This window comes from Lissotriton helveticus, chromosome 9 (genome assembly GCF_964261635.1).
Source record: "Lissotriton helveticus chromosome 9, aLisHel1.1, whole genome shotgun sequence".
NCBI classification, from domain to species: Eukaryota; Metazoa; Chordata; class Amphibia; order Caudata; family Salamandridae; genus Lissotriton; species Lissotriton helveticus.
Genome location: NC_136070.1, coordinates 952,881,100 through 952,895,566, shown reverse-complemented (window position 1 = coordinate 952,895,566; position 14,467 = coordinate 952,881,100). Strand labels below are relative to the sequence as shown.

At 44.4% G+C, this 14,467-nt stretch overlaps 1 protein-coding gene across 1 annotated transcript in view; it reads left to right on the top strand.

The window, feature by feature from the left end:
- The window catches only part of LOC144783082 (acylamino-acid-releasing enzyme-like), a 716,578-nt gene that overhangs the window by 510,285 nt on the left and 191,826 nt on the right, over positions 1-14,467 (top strand). The window contains exons 14-15 of the mRNA XM_078662245.1: positions 9,143-9,194; positions 12,264-12,269. Coding sequence (XP_078518371.1) covers positions 9,143-9,194; positions 12,264-12,269 — 58 coding nt within the window. The remainder of the gene's footprint in view (positions 1-9,142; positions 9,195-12,263; positions 12,270-14,467) is intronic.

Below are 14,467 nucleotides of genomic sequence, written 5' to 3'. Positions count from 1 at the left end.
ACAAAGAGCAAGTGTCCAAAGTTAGTGGCAGCATAGTGTGCAGCCCTGATGAAACTGCCCAACAGAATAAGGCAGTGAAACATGTCGGCACTGGCACAAGGTAATGGTATGCATGAGTAGCTACCAGCCTTTTTATTGACACAGCACCAAATAATTGTCCCTATGAATAAAGTTGAGTAAGGGAACTGGTTGTTGTGTGTTTTATGCACCTTTTTATGTTATATGTTTGTCACTAGCAGACTGTCTCTGCTTCTCACAATTTTTTCACATATTTGTGTTGTTTGTGTTTGGACACTCTTTCCCTCTTTTTCTTTGAGGACCAAGTGACGACCGATGATGAGACAGGGGCCTGTCTGGAAATTACATACCAGTTACCCCGTTGGTGGTGTTTCCGTGAGGTGTCGCTTGGTCTTCACACATTTTTTCTCGAGGAGAATGTGACTCCATATGCTGTAGGTGGAGGTGTGTGGTAGACCTAATAGGGTCACACAACTGGGTGCTTGGAGTTGGTCTGTCAAGGAAAAGTGGTCTTTTATTGCAATTTGGCGTATAGCAGTTATAGGATTTCCACACTTATTGTGGGATGCTGGAGTGGTTACTAGTACTTTAGGACTGTCCCCCTCCCTTACTGACTCATTTTTGACGCCCCTGGACAGGGTCTTGTTGTTTTTCTATAGCTTTGAGGGTCAACAACCTCCATCAGCAATCCCTATGTGGCGTCTCAGGAAGGAGGCATTGTCGCACCCCCCTTTTGCAGCGGTAGTTTCGACCGCTTTGGTTAGATACTTTGAGGAAAATTGGGGAACGCCCTCTAGTAGGGCGTATGAGTGTGAAGCCATGAAGGTTGTCCTAAGGGGGATCTATATGCAGACTGCATACGGGAAGAGGCAACAACTGGAGCGGATATAGGCACCCAGGAGCGCAGATTGGCTAAACTCGAGGCAGAGATCAACACATGGTGCTTAGCTCATTTGGAATTACTGGAATCATGGAAACGCCTAGAAAAGTACGACTATACGGCATATCGATAATGCTTGCACTGGGAGGTGGATAGGTCTGGGGCCACACTGGCCAGGCTATTATCAACCATGATGCCTTTAATACAGATTCAGGATAGCAAGAGCACACCGGAACAAAACCAAGGAGTGATCCTTGATATACTCGCCAAACACTTTGCTAATGTTTACAGGAAACAACCCATACCTCCATGGGAGGCCATAAACGAGTTCTTGGCCTGATTGGAGTTACCTCACTTGGATCAACGGCTGAAGAGGCACTGGGGTTTATGATAACAAAAAAAGAGATAATGGAGGCTATCAAACGTTAAAAACTGGTAAAACTCAGGGAAGCAACTGTTTCCCCGGCTGAATTTTATCAACACTTTGCACTCATATTATTTGACCGATTACTGGAGGTATTTAAGGAGCTATACAAGTATAGATTGTACCGGCATCCATGAGGAAGGCAATGATAATAATGATCCCAAAAGCAAGACAGGGATCCTCAGATGCTGAACTTATATAGACCAATTTCACTTTTAAATTTGGAAGTGAAACTATTAGGTTGTATCCTGGTGAGTAGACTTCTTCCTTATATGCCCCATCTGATCCATACAGACCAGGCTGGTTTTATACCACAACGAAGCACCACTTATAATCTACGGCGTTTGGCTCATGTGTGGCACACCTCTTGTCCGGCGGAGGAGGACTATGCCCTAGCCATATTAGACATAGAACAAGCCTTCGACTCAGTGGTCTGGTCTTATGCATGGGTAGTATTACAACAAATGGGGGGGCTCAGAGATTTCTTAAATGGACGCAATTGTCATACACTGCTCCCCGGGCCAGGATCAGGGCAGGGGGTAGGGTGTCGGAGGCATTTCCACTGGAAAGGGGAGCCAGGCAGGGTTGCCCTTTATATACGCAATGGCAATTGAACCATTGGCAGCTGCACTGAGAGATCGGATGAGAGAATGGGGGATATCTTTGGGCAACACTAACCATGTGGTCTCCCTTTACGCAGATGACATGTTGGTATATATCCGGCAACATACTCAGTCAATACCTATCCTCCTAGAAATACTGCAGGAATTTGGTGACGTGGCAGGTCTCCAAACAAACCAGGAGAAATCCAAAGTACTCTCACTTGGGAAATTGGCAAACCAACCAAGTGCCTAGCTCTCTAGGGTGAGGCTTCCCTGGATGTCCATGGCTCCCAGATATTTAAGGATTAAGCTGGCACATAAGCCCTAAATGTATCTAGAACTTAAAATAGGGAGGGTCGGGGAGGTGCTTCAGGCTCCATACGTTTCTGGAGGGAATTGCCCTTATCCGACATGGCAGGGTCCCTATCACTAAGATGATCATCTTGCCCAGATGCCTTTATGTGTTACAGCATTTACTGTACAGAATCCCTGGTAGTTATTTTAAAATACTAAATAGCCTACTAATTCACTTGCTGTGTGGCATCAAACGTATAGGTATCTGTCTGCCAACATAGCAGAGACCCTGGCAACAAGGAGGGATAGCGGTGCCATGTTTGGAATTCATGGCTGCTCAATTGCAACATGCATTTCACTGGTTGGATGATCAGGATAATTGAGAGAAAAAAGGCTGCTGGCAGGGGTGCATGCTGTAAAATCGTTGCCAGAGCTCTTGATGCTCTGCAGGGAGGTCCCCAGAGATTGGCCTTACATAATCTGGCATGTAGCTGAAGTGTGGGAGAACGCAATACGAAAGTGGTGAGACACACGCCATATGCCCCGGACATGCCTCTGTGGGTGATACAACTTTTTGCTAAGATAGCCAAATCAATGTCAGTACGAAAATGGAAAAAAGAGGGTTGCTTAACGATGGGGGATCTATACAATACCGGTCAGTCTATGTCTAAAGAGAATGCACAAACCTCATTTGATTTGGGCAGAGGGCAGTTTCTACAATACGAAAAGAGGCTCCGGGTAGCTAGAGAGCTCTGGCCGTCCTTCCCCAAGGAGCCTCCCATAACCAAAATATTGAAAGCAATGCTCTATATGGCTCAAGGTTGGCATTTTATTACCCACCTATTTATGCAATACGCGAGGATTTGCCAAGGAAAATACTCCCTATACAGTTGAGATGGGATGAGGTGGTGGGAGATCTCATGACGGAACAGGAATGGGTGAGGATACATGAAGGGGTCAAAATGGTGAGCTCTAATGCTCGCTTTAAATTGATTCAATACAATTTTGTGCATCAGGCCTATCTCACCCCCAAAGTACTAGGCAAAATATACCTGGACCGCTCAAGCAAATGTCCCCGATGTAAGGAACTGGAGGTTGTATTCCTGCATATGATGTGGACGGTCCCATCTCTAACCTAGTTCTGGTCAGAAATCCTACAGAAAATACAGGAGGCCACAGGCTGGGAGGTTCCCAGAGAGGTATTTACAGTACTGTTAGGTCTAGTGCCCACTCCCAAAAATAGGAAACTTAGGGCCAGATGTAGGTAGGCTTTTACCGGTCGGTAACGGCCGATTTTGGCCGTTACCGACCGGTAAATGGATTTTGAGATGTAGGGGGCAATTTCATACAGAATCAGTAAATTTACCGATCGGTAAATTTACCGATTCTGTAAATTACCGAATCGGTATTTTTACCGATTCGGTAAATTTGAGATGTAGGTGGGACTCTTCTGAGTCCCACGAGCCTTACCGAATCGGTATTTTACCATCAAATCCAATTTGATGGTAAAATACCGATTCCGGTGTGCATGCACATGTGTGCATGCACACCTCTGCCATGTGACAGGCAGACCTGCCCTTGGGGCATGTATGCCTGCCACATGGCACCCGAGCCTGTTTTGGGGGGCCAGAGGGTGTCAAAGTGACACCCCCTGCAACCTTGTGAAATTCGGTATTTACCGATTCGGTAAATACCGAATCGGTAATGCCCATTCATTCCTATGGGCCTCAAAGCCCATAGGAATGAATGGGCATTACCGGTCGGTATTTACCGAATCGGTAAATACCGAATTTTACCGATTCGGTAAAAAACACATCTGGATTGCCCTACATCTCCCCCCTTCATATTTACCGACTCTTAAATACCGAATCGGTAAAATTCGGTATTTAAGAGTTGGTAAATATTATTTACCTACATCTAGCCCATAGTAGGAAATTTGTACTCTAGGGGTTAATATTGGTGAAAAGGCGAATTGCGATCATGTGGATGAGCCCTATACGAGGTGTGAAATATGGTTGAAGGACGTGTGCGAATGGGCAAGAGCGGAGAAAGTTAGGATGAAACAGGTCCGAAGAGATGATAAATAATAAGGTGATATCAGGGCTTGGACGGCAATGATCACTGTTCTGAAAGCCCCCCACGTTAGTGAGAACAACGGGGACAAACATAAGAAACGACCTACCACATGATCTGAGAAAACCCTTAGATAGCAGAGGGCAGTAACAACTCAGACATAAAGACTCTGAGCAGAGCACCAGTGGTGGGGAGGGGGAAGTTAGGTTATAATGTTGGCATGTGTAATCTTAGACAAATTGTTGTGAAGCAGTGAAAATAGATCACAAAGGATGTAACTATGTATGGTCACTAGTTGGAAAGCCATTCTTTGTTGAAGGGGATCGTGTTGTTAAAATGTCATCTGCCTTAAAGAAACTGATTGGAATATCTGCTTTGTTGTCTAAAAATGCAAATAAAGTTTTTTGAATGTTAGTTTATTGATAATGCCGGACTGGCCTAGTGCTACTATAGCTGGCCATTGCGAGGCCTTTACTTGGGGTACAGTTTCTTTTTTCGATAACTGAGTAGTATCCTATGTCGAAAGTGCTGGTGGAAACTGGTGTCCCAAAGCCTTCAGTTGGGCACTGTTGCAGGGGTTCTGCACAAGCACAGAACTATACGCAGGAATATGGGACCATAGTGTATAGGAACTGGGTCTTCCTACCACCTTAGTACACACGTACCCAGGACCCACTAGCTATAGTGTCTCACATGCTCTCCTACTCACTCACAGAGTAACAAATGATTAGACACCCCAGAACACAACACTCCCAGATCTCTCAGGAATCGCGGTAACAAGACACACCCTTTCACTAACACTCTTGCACTTGTCCACAAAAAGATCTGACACAAAACAGTTTTAACGAACATGCCCTAACATGCAGTATATGTGCCACAACTAGCAGGTAAATAGTACAAATATAGTCAGCTTAGCAGCTAGTCTAAATATCATTAAGAAAGATGTCATCATAAAAAGACAACGGAGAAAAGACTACAGTGCCTAACCTCCCTCCCCTTGCTAAGAAGAAGTATTGTTATATAATATAAGATCTCTGAGCTTTGCCAGCAGACCCCATGCCTTAGCCTATAGATGGTAGATCTACATCAAAGGTGCTGTCTCGCCCTTCTCCCTGGAAAGGTCCCTCTCCAAGTGTGTCCTACCTATTCGTATATTCTAATAAAACCAAAGTACATTTGTCTAAACAACAGCTGCATCGGTATGTTTTGTCTAAGGCATGGGTACTCATAGTACGGCCCGCGGGCCGGCAGCGGCCCGGCAAGCCTTCCCTGGTGGCCCGCGGACCATGAGACATCGTACCCGTGTTTTAAAAGAACATTTTCAGAGTGTCTGCAAACACTGCCGGTTGCAGAGACACTCGGAGAGACTCTGCTGCTCAGTGGGGGCCGGGCGAGGCCAGAGTGGAGCTGCAGGGGCGCTAAGAGGAGGTGAGATACAGCAAAGACCCATTAACATGCAAATGGTCTTTTTAAAGACCTGTGAAGTGCTCGGGAGGGGCTGTGTGTCTGTGCGCGCTGGGGAAGCTGGCTGGGGAAGCTGTCTCAGCCCGGTGACAAACAGGCAGGGTGAGATGACAGAGGGTAACAGAGGGAGGTAGAGGGACAGAGACAGAGGGAGGGAGACAGACAGAGGGAGGAGGGCGATAGGGGGAGGGAGAAGGAGTGAGGGAGATGGAGTGAGGGAGACGAAGTGAGGGAAGGTAGTGAGGGAAGGGAGTGAGGGAGGGAGTGAGGGAAGTGAGTGAGGGAGGGGGTGAGGGAGGAAGTGAGGGAAGGGGAGTGAGGGAGGGAGTGAGGGAGTGAGAGTAGGGAGTGAGGGAAGGGAGGGAGTGAGGGAAGGGAGGGAGGGAGTGAGGGGAGGGACGAAGTGAGGGAAAGGGAGGGAGGAAAAGGGAGTGAGGGAGGGTGCGAGGGAAGGGGAGTGAGGGAAGGGGAATGAGAGGAGCGGAGTGAGGGAAGGGAGTGAGGGAAGGGGTGAGGGAAGGGGAGGGAGTGAGGGAAGGGGGTGAGGGAAGAGGAGGGAGTGAGGGAAGGGGAGTGAGGGAAGGGGAGTGAGGGAAGGAGTGAGGGAAGGGGAGTGAGGTAAGGAGTGAAGGAAGGGGAGTGAGGGAAGGAGTGAGGGAATGGGAGTGAGGGAAGGGGAGTGAGGGAGAGAGGGAAGGGGAGTGAGGGAAGGGGAGTGAGGGAGAGAGGGAAGGGGGGTGAGGGAGGGGGTGAGGGAGGGTAGAGAGGGAAGGGGAGTGAGGGAGGGAGTGAGGGAAGGGGGTGAGGGAGTGAGGGAAGGGGAGTGAGGGAAGGGGAGTGAGGGAGTGAGGGAGGGGGTGAGGGAGGGGGAGAGAGGGAAGGGGAGTGAGGGAGGGAGTGAGGGAAGGGGGTGAGGGAGTGAGGGAAGGGGAGTGAGGGAAGGGGAGTGAGGGAAGGGGAGTGAGGGAAGGGGGTGAGGGAAGGGGAGTTTGGGAGGGAGTGAGGGAAGGGGAGTCAGGGAAGGGGAGTGATAGAGGGAGTGAGGGAAGGGGAGTGAGGGAGGGAGAGAGGGAAGGGGAGTGAGGGTGAGGGAAGGGGGGTGAGGGAGAGAGAGGGGGCGAGGGGGAAGGGGAGTGAGGGAGAGGGAAGGAGAGTGAGGGTGAGGGAGGGAAGGAGAGGAAAGGAGAGGGAAGGAGGGGGAGGGAGAAGGAAGGAGAGGGAGGGAGGGAGAGCGAAGCAGAGGGAAGGAGAGGGAGTGAGACAGTCAGAGTGAGTGAGACAGAGGGAGACAGGGAGGGAGAGAAAGGGAGATAGAGGGATGAGGGAGGGAGGCAGATATGTCTGGTAGCTCAGTGGACATAGGCATCCGCTGCAGGGACCCGTGTTCAACCTCATGGTCACAGTTTTTTTTGTTGCTCTAGCCCCGCCCCTTCCCCCACTGACCCCGCTCCCACCGGTGCGGCCCTCGGACACAAACCACACTGTAAATTTGGCCCCTGAGAGAAAGTTTGTGAGTACCCATGGTCTAAGGGCTAAGGTCTGGCCAGAACAAAATAACCAGGGGCATTGTTGTTGGACCTTGCACATAATATTCAGTCAAAATCCCAGGAACATGCAGCGAGTGAACACAGCGATGAGTTCTTATGTGAAAGCTTTCATTGAAATATTGCAACAATACAGAGTCTTGTGCGCAACAGCAGCAAGCAAGCTGCAACGTGCTCATGCTCACTTAGTGAAAAATGACAATGTCCCTATGGGCCACGTAATTGCACTTTACTCTGCAGTGGTGACAAAGTCAAGTAATTCAAGGCTTGCTATAGGAGTTGGTAGGCACAGCATAGTAAAGTAAATAATGCAAAGTAAACACATTATCCAGCCAGGGCTGCACTTTGTAGAAGATTAGAACGTATGTTAACCTATTAGTAAGAAAGGTAGCTAAGGTTATGATGTAGATAGAAAACTAAAAGATGCTACTCTTTCTAGGGCTGACATACAAATTCTAATATTTTAATCGTATTTATCTGATAAACACCTATAACTGTGAACCTTAAGGTCACAAGAGAGACAGTGTGTATGTATCCTAGTTGAGAAGGCTGGGCCAACCAAAGTTCTAGCATACCTCATATATTTTGATCTTTGTTTTCACAAGTCTGTTGCAGCAGTCACAGATCAGATCATTTTAAAATAGTCTAGGTGGTGATATGTACCAAAGACTAACTGTACAGAATGGGAGTTCAGGCTGCTAGATGACAATTGACAACAAAGTAAAGGGCGAAGGAGGCATTTTGCTGAGCATGTAAGGGTGGAACAAAGGTTACATTATTTCCTCACCCACATTGTTAATGCTGACAACTTCTGAAGTATTTCGCATTGCAATATTGTACTCTGTTGTAATTCACCCCTTTGCTTTATAAGTTCCTCACATATGAAGCAGTATTCTACGAATTCCCCTATAGTAATGCCTAAGCGAGCCAAAATCTGGGAATTATTAGCTTTTTTGGCAAAGGTTCTATAGACAGTTCATTGTCCACCAGGAAGAAGATGAACTGTTGATCACTTAACAATTTGTGTACCTCTTTTTGTTGATGTATGCAATTGCCTTCTTGGTATTCAGCAATATACCTCTGAACATCAGAGAACAGGAAGGATGTTGCAGTCATTTCCGTCCAACAACAAGCTGCTTTTGATGTAATTGAACATGAGGTACAACTGTATCACCTTTACAGGGTCATGACATTGCTGGCTCAGTACTGAAAGTGTTCCTCCTTTCTGGCATTTTGAGGTCATCATATGATACTGTCTGCATTTATCTCTGATAACATTAACATTACATTCCTGGTGCCTCAGGATGACACCAGATTGCTTTGGTGAATATATGGAGGTACTCCCTATGTTTGCTGGTGACAGCTTGATTCTGATACTGTAGGTTACTGCCAACCTGCAAAAAGCAGTTAATGCAAAGGAACTGTCCCGAACTGGAACTATAACCCCAGTTTAGTAGGGAACCTTGCTTCTCGATCCTAGGTAACTATGGGACCCCTTCTGCAACCTTTTCCACTCTCTTCCCCTAAACTTAATTTCCCTACACTGACATTCAGCATATATGTAAAATTTCCTTGTGTATGTTTCTCCTTGGTGACTTTCAATTTTCTCCTGTAAGAAAAGCAGTCATACAGAGCATGCGCGTGGTTTAAACACAAAATAAAAAAATAACGCTTCTTTGTGTGCCTTTATTAGATAATGTTGACTTCAGGAAATTTCAAGAAACAATTGTTTGTCAATTTTGTATCAATTGATGGTGGTATAAGAAGAATTGGTGGCTTGTTAATGCTGTTGAGGTTTAAGTTTCTAGCACAAGCTTACCCATGTGTTTGGTATTTGCTACAGGATTTGTTTGCAGTCGACATCCTGACAGGAAAAGTGACCTCTCTCACCACAGGCAAGTAATATAATACTCAGAACAGGTCTGTATTGTGCTCAAGCATAAGATATCAGAGTGCTTTGTAAAGAGGACGGGCAGGTTCTGTTGATGAATTAATTTATTTAGTAATAATTTAGTAATTGACAGGTTAAGTTTCTGCCACACTAATACGAAACAGAGTGAGAGGAGGGTCTCAGGGAAGAACTTTAAAGACCTGCGCGGGCTAACCCCCACTACATATATAGCAAAATACAAAAGTCCTCAGGTCTAGTGAGAAGAGCAACCAGTACAAAAACAGTACAAAAAACAACAACAGGGAGAAAAAGCAATGCCAGGAAGTCCTATTCAAGAGGACAGAATCCTATCACCCACCGAAGTGGCATGCTTCATCATCTGGGATCTCCTCTTGGCTACAAGTCTAGTGCAGCCAAGGAGCTACAACTCCTTCACTGTGATGTTGGAGCTCGCTGATGTTTTATTGCGATTCACTGGCTAGATCTCCTAAGATCAAAGGAGCATGAAAAAGTGTGAGTGAATGTGCATTCTGCAGTGTACAATGTGAAATTTAAAATTGGCTACCAGGAGAATTTTTTTTTTATTTGGTATCTCATGGTGTCAATGGTTAAAAAACAGTACAAGCGCGGTCTGATAAATTTGACTGCGAGCTGGTCAAATCAAGAGGGTCTACATGTTTCAGCCAATCATGATCATAAAGTGATCATGGCATTCCTCAGGACCTAGATAATATTACTACTGCGAAAAATCAATTGTGAATGAATAAGTATAAAAGAACAAAAACAATACAACCTACAATCACCTGTGTAACACTTTTGAGTAGACACTACAGGGATGTGACAACCGGATGTCGGTCCGAGGCAGCGACGGATAGAGCGTTGCCTCATGCCCTGAGTTGTTACCAGGAGTGGTGAGAAGTCCACCCGTATTCCCACGGGTATCAACAATATCCCTGTAGTGTCTACTCAAAAGTATTACGCAGGCGATTGTAGGTTGTATCGTTCCGTTCTTTTATACTTAATCCAGACACTTAATTCACATTGATTCCTATGGGCCAGGAATGAATGGGAATTACCGAATCGGTAAATACCGATTCGGTAAATACCGAATCGTACCGATTCGGTAATACCTATCGCATTTTTTTCTACATAGCATTTACCGATTCTAAAATACAGAATCAGTAAAATTCGGTATTTTAGAATCTGTATATTTGGATTACCTACATCTGGCCCTAATTGTTGTAGTTGGCCTATTAGACCAACTCAATTTGATTCCATTTTGCCGGCCTTGCTTCTTCAGAACTACGTTATCACTAAGTATTGTAGTCGCTACTAAAGACAATCATTTGCTAGATTCCATACCATTAGTGATTTCTAAACATTGATCTTCCATTATTTAATCTCTTGGCTATTGAGAAGTTCTGCTGCTCTCTTCTGTGTGCTTTACAGAACTTGAAATATTTTGTATGTAACAACAACACAGCAACATACAGTTATGAATCTTGAAAAACATGAAAGCTGTTCTGGAATAGTACAGTGTCAATAACCATTTAAAACCCTCCAAAATCCAGAGTGTAGAGAATTAGTGATATGTAAGTGGCATCGTTGTTTTTATGTACCATTGCTCTATTATCTAAAATACACCTTCTCTTTCCCGTATTCAGCGTCAGCAAGGGGTTACTTATTTTTGTTTATGTTCTTTTCCCTTAACCCATCATTGAGAGTGATTTGAGTTGGGGATTTGTAGAGCACCAGTCATACTACAATCTAAAATACACCTTCTCTTTCCCGTATTCAGCGTCAGCAAGGGGTTACTTATTTTTGTTTATGTTCTTTTCCCTTAACCAATCATTGAGAGTGATTTGAGTTGGGGATTTGTAGAGCACCAGCCATACTACTATACTGACCTTGGGTACATTAAACTCTCTCCCTAAGCCCTACATCTGAGAGGTTGAAGCCATTGTTAAGTGCATGAGGATGTGCTATAGCTGGTTTAGAGTCTTGAGAGTGGGTGATCCTACAGGCTCCACCCAAAAATCCATCATTTTTTTTGTTGCAATCTCACTTCTCTTGAATTTCTGAATCTGATAAAAAACAAGATGTTGGTCATGGACCCTCAGGACATTTGTCTTTGGCTCCACAACACCAAACATGACTCCAAGTTCTTCAACAAATGCTTCCTGATACATTGGAAGGCCACTAGGGAGTGAGAAGACATTTTCCATGTAGTCAAGAAACTGGGTCGGTCACACTCCAAATCAGGAGATCACTCCTGGTTCCGTTGACCCTCTTCAGGTAGGTCCAAATCGAAGTGGGTGGATATATCAAAGAAAAAGACTAAGAAAAGTAACAAATGAAGCTCTTCAGCATTCAGACTCTCCAACTTCATGTAGAAGTCTGTTATTCTGTGTTTATGGAATCTGGCTCTGGCTTTGAACTCACTTGGGTCTGATACAGACTGTGGATCAACTTATCTAGATCATAGTCAATGCTGCAGCAAATCGTACCCTTCAAGGAGTGAGGAGGAGGAATGGTGCACTTATTTAAGATGGTACAAAATCCTCTGGAGCACATTTGGGCCACACTGACCTACCAGGGATTCTATCTGGGCTTCTACTGGCAGCTTTCCCCCAGTACAGATTAACCTTGCTCGAAGTTAGCCTGCTCCACCTTTGTCTCCTGGCCACCCCTCTGCCAAAATGACTGTAGGCTCTGCCAGGTATTCCTTCACCAACACAACCCTATGCCAGATCAGACCTTACACTAGGTTTGGTTTGAAAGCCAGCTTTACCCTATCTCTCATTGCACCATCAACAAAGCACAATCTCAGGGTGACAACATCTCCTATAGTCACCCTGTCTCAGGAGCAATATTTTAGGAGGATGGAGGCTCAGACTCTAATAGCCTACAAGGCCTTAAGCACTTTTCTCCTGATAATAATAATGATGAAGACACAGATCACTTGCTTCCTTCTTTTTACACAGACACTGACCTATAGCCTGGCATTCAAAATTCTAATGGCTTGGATACCTCACTAGAAACTGTTTAGATTTTGCCGTTTAGCCCCCAAAAGAAGAAAGTGCTTCTTTATAGTGGTCGTTATAAGGAATCCTATAATTGCAGTTTCCCATGCAAAAAACGAAAGCTAATCTATTTGAGATTTTCTAGCCTATGCTTTCTACTTCAGAACCCATACCGCCTCTTAAGTAAGACCTCGCTGATCCTATTATGGCCTTCAGATCATAACACTCTTTGACCCCGCCAGAGCGTCATCCTATTACTATTTGACACAGACCTCATAGTTCAGGCTTCTGCAAGCAAGATTAATCCAAATTCCTTTTCCTACTCCCCCATCAGACACTGTAAAAAAATAAATGCTAGAGCCAAGAAGGTATTAACATCAGTCAGTCTAGCGCTATGTTTTCTGAATGCTATTTGCCTCCTTGGTCATTATAGACATGGCCTTTGGGACATGTAGCATTCGGTTTTGCCCACTTTTCCTGAGGATTTCTGCAAAACATTGTCCCAAACAATATAGATCAGTGAAGATGTTGCTGAATACTGTAGGAAGCTGGCACTCTATATAGTGCATCAAAATGAGGTACACTGTGCAGATATCCAGGCAAGCCTTATTGATTTACTGAGGCAAAAAAGGATAACACTAAATGTTCTCTTTTGTGGTAGGGTGTGCAAGCAGTTTAGGTTCATCAGAGGGTAGGGCAAAGCATTTGTTGTTCTCCAGAGGCAACAAATGAGACATGCCCTCAAAGAATAAATCTGAGACCAATTTAGAAAAATAACTGATATTTTTTTAATATACATTTTGTAAGCACAATTCTTGGTGGTAACAGTTAGTATGAGCGCTCAGCACAGTTAAGGTACAAGTAAAATTCTCAAATCAAAGTAGATGTGGTGCTCAAAGAATGAGGGGGATGGTTACCACATCCCCAAAGATCAACCGCAAGGGTACAAACTGTAAATTGTCCATCCGAGCACTCGTTCAATATCACAAAAGTCTTTTATGGTTTTCACCAGTCCATTTAATATCCAATTTCTTCAGTTGTATTCCAAATCATACATCCAAAATATGAAATATGAGTCTTCTCGCGTGTAAAGTGGCGTTCTGCAGAACGCCACTTTACACGCGAGAAGACTAAGCTAACGACACGTACACATGTGGCTGTTAGAGATAGGATTGGAATACGAAGAGATTAAAACAAATCAAGATTAGGAGGATGCTACGTGAATAGATATTCACATACAGTTTGGAACACGGTGCTGGACACTAACGTTTGGAGCCCTGAGGAAGTCAATGGTCCTACTGACCAGACGAAACACGTGTTGGCTGCATCGTTTCATATTTTGGATGTATGATTTGGAATACAACTGAAGAAATTGGATATTAAATGGACTGGTGAAAACCATAAAAGACTTTTGTGATATTGAACGAGTGCTCGGATGGACAATTTACATTTTGTAAGCAAGTAAGTGCTTTTTAAAATATTGATTTTCACAGGTAAGTAAAATGTGCACTTAAATGCGACTTTATGCGTAATGCTTTCCTATTCGAGAACAAGCATTTGCAATGCAATAGGTCTCGCATTAGGAAAGTTTGAGCTATTGGTATGGTAAATGACAATTGTTGTATTAATGTGTTGGTTTTGAAAATCGCTAAATTAATAGCTTTGTCATTTACAATGCCAATAGTTTTAACTTTCGCAAATGTGACACCTATAGCATTTGTAATGCAATATGTGTTGTATTTACATGACTTAGATGTATTGATATTACAAATAACAATGGCTTTTATTTGTTTTAATAATTAATACTTACATAAAAGTTATTGTAATTTATAATGGCAATAGCTTAAACTTTGTAAATCACTTTTGTGAAGATTATGTTCAGTGTGTTTTATTGTGATGAAAATCCAAGAAGAGAAGTGAAATATTAACATCTTTTTATGACATTTGTAATAAAGCTTGAAATATTGAGAGAACATATTTGAACCTGTTTTTGTTGAATTGTTGCACAGATTGATGCTTTGGTGGCACTGAGTGATGTTGTGGTGGGGCTGAGTGATGCAGTGGCGATGCGATGGATAGAGTGAGTGCGATGGATAGAGTGAGTGAGATGGATAGAGTGAGTGCGATGGATAGAGTGAGTGCGATGGATAGAGTGAGTGCGATGGATAGAGTGAGTGCGATGGATAGATAGTGGGAGGGCGATAGATAGAGGGAGGGCGATAGATAGAGGGAGGGCGATAGACAGTGAGGGCGA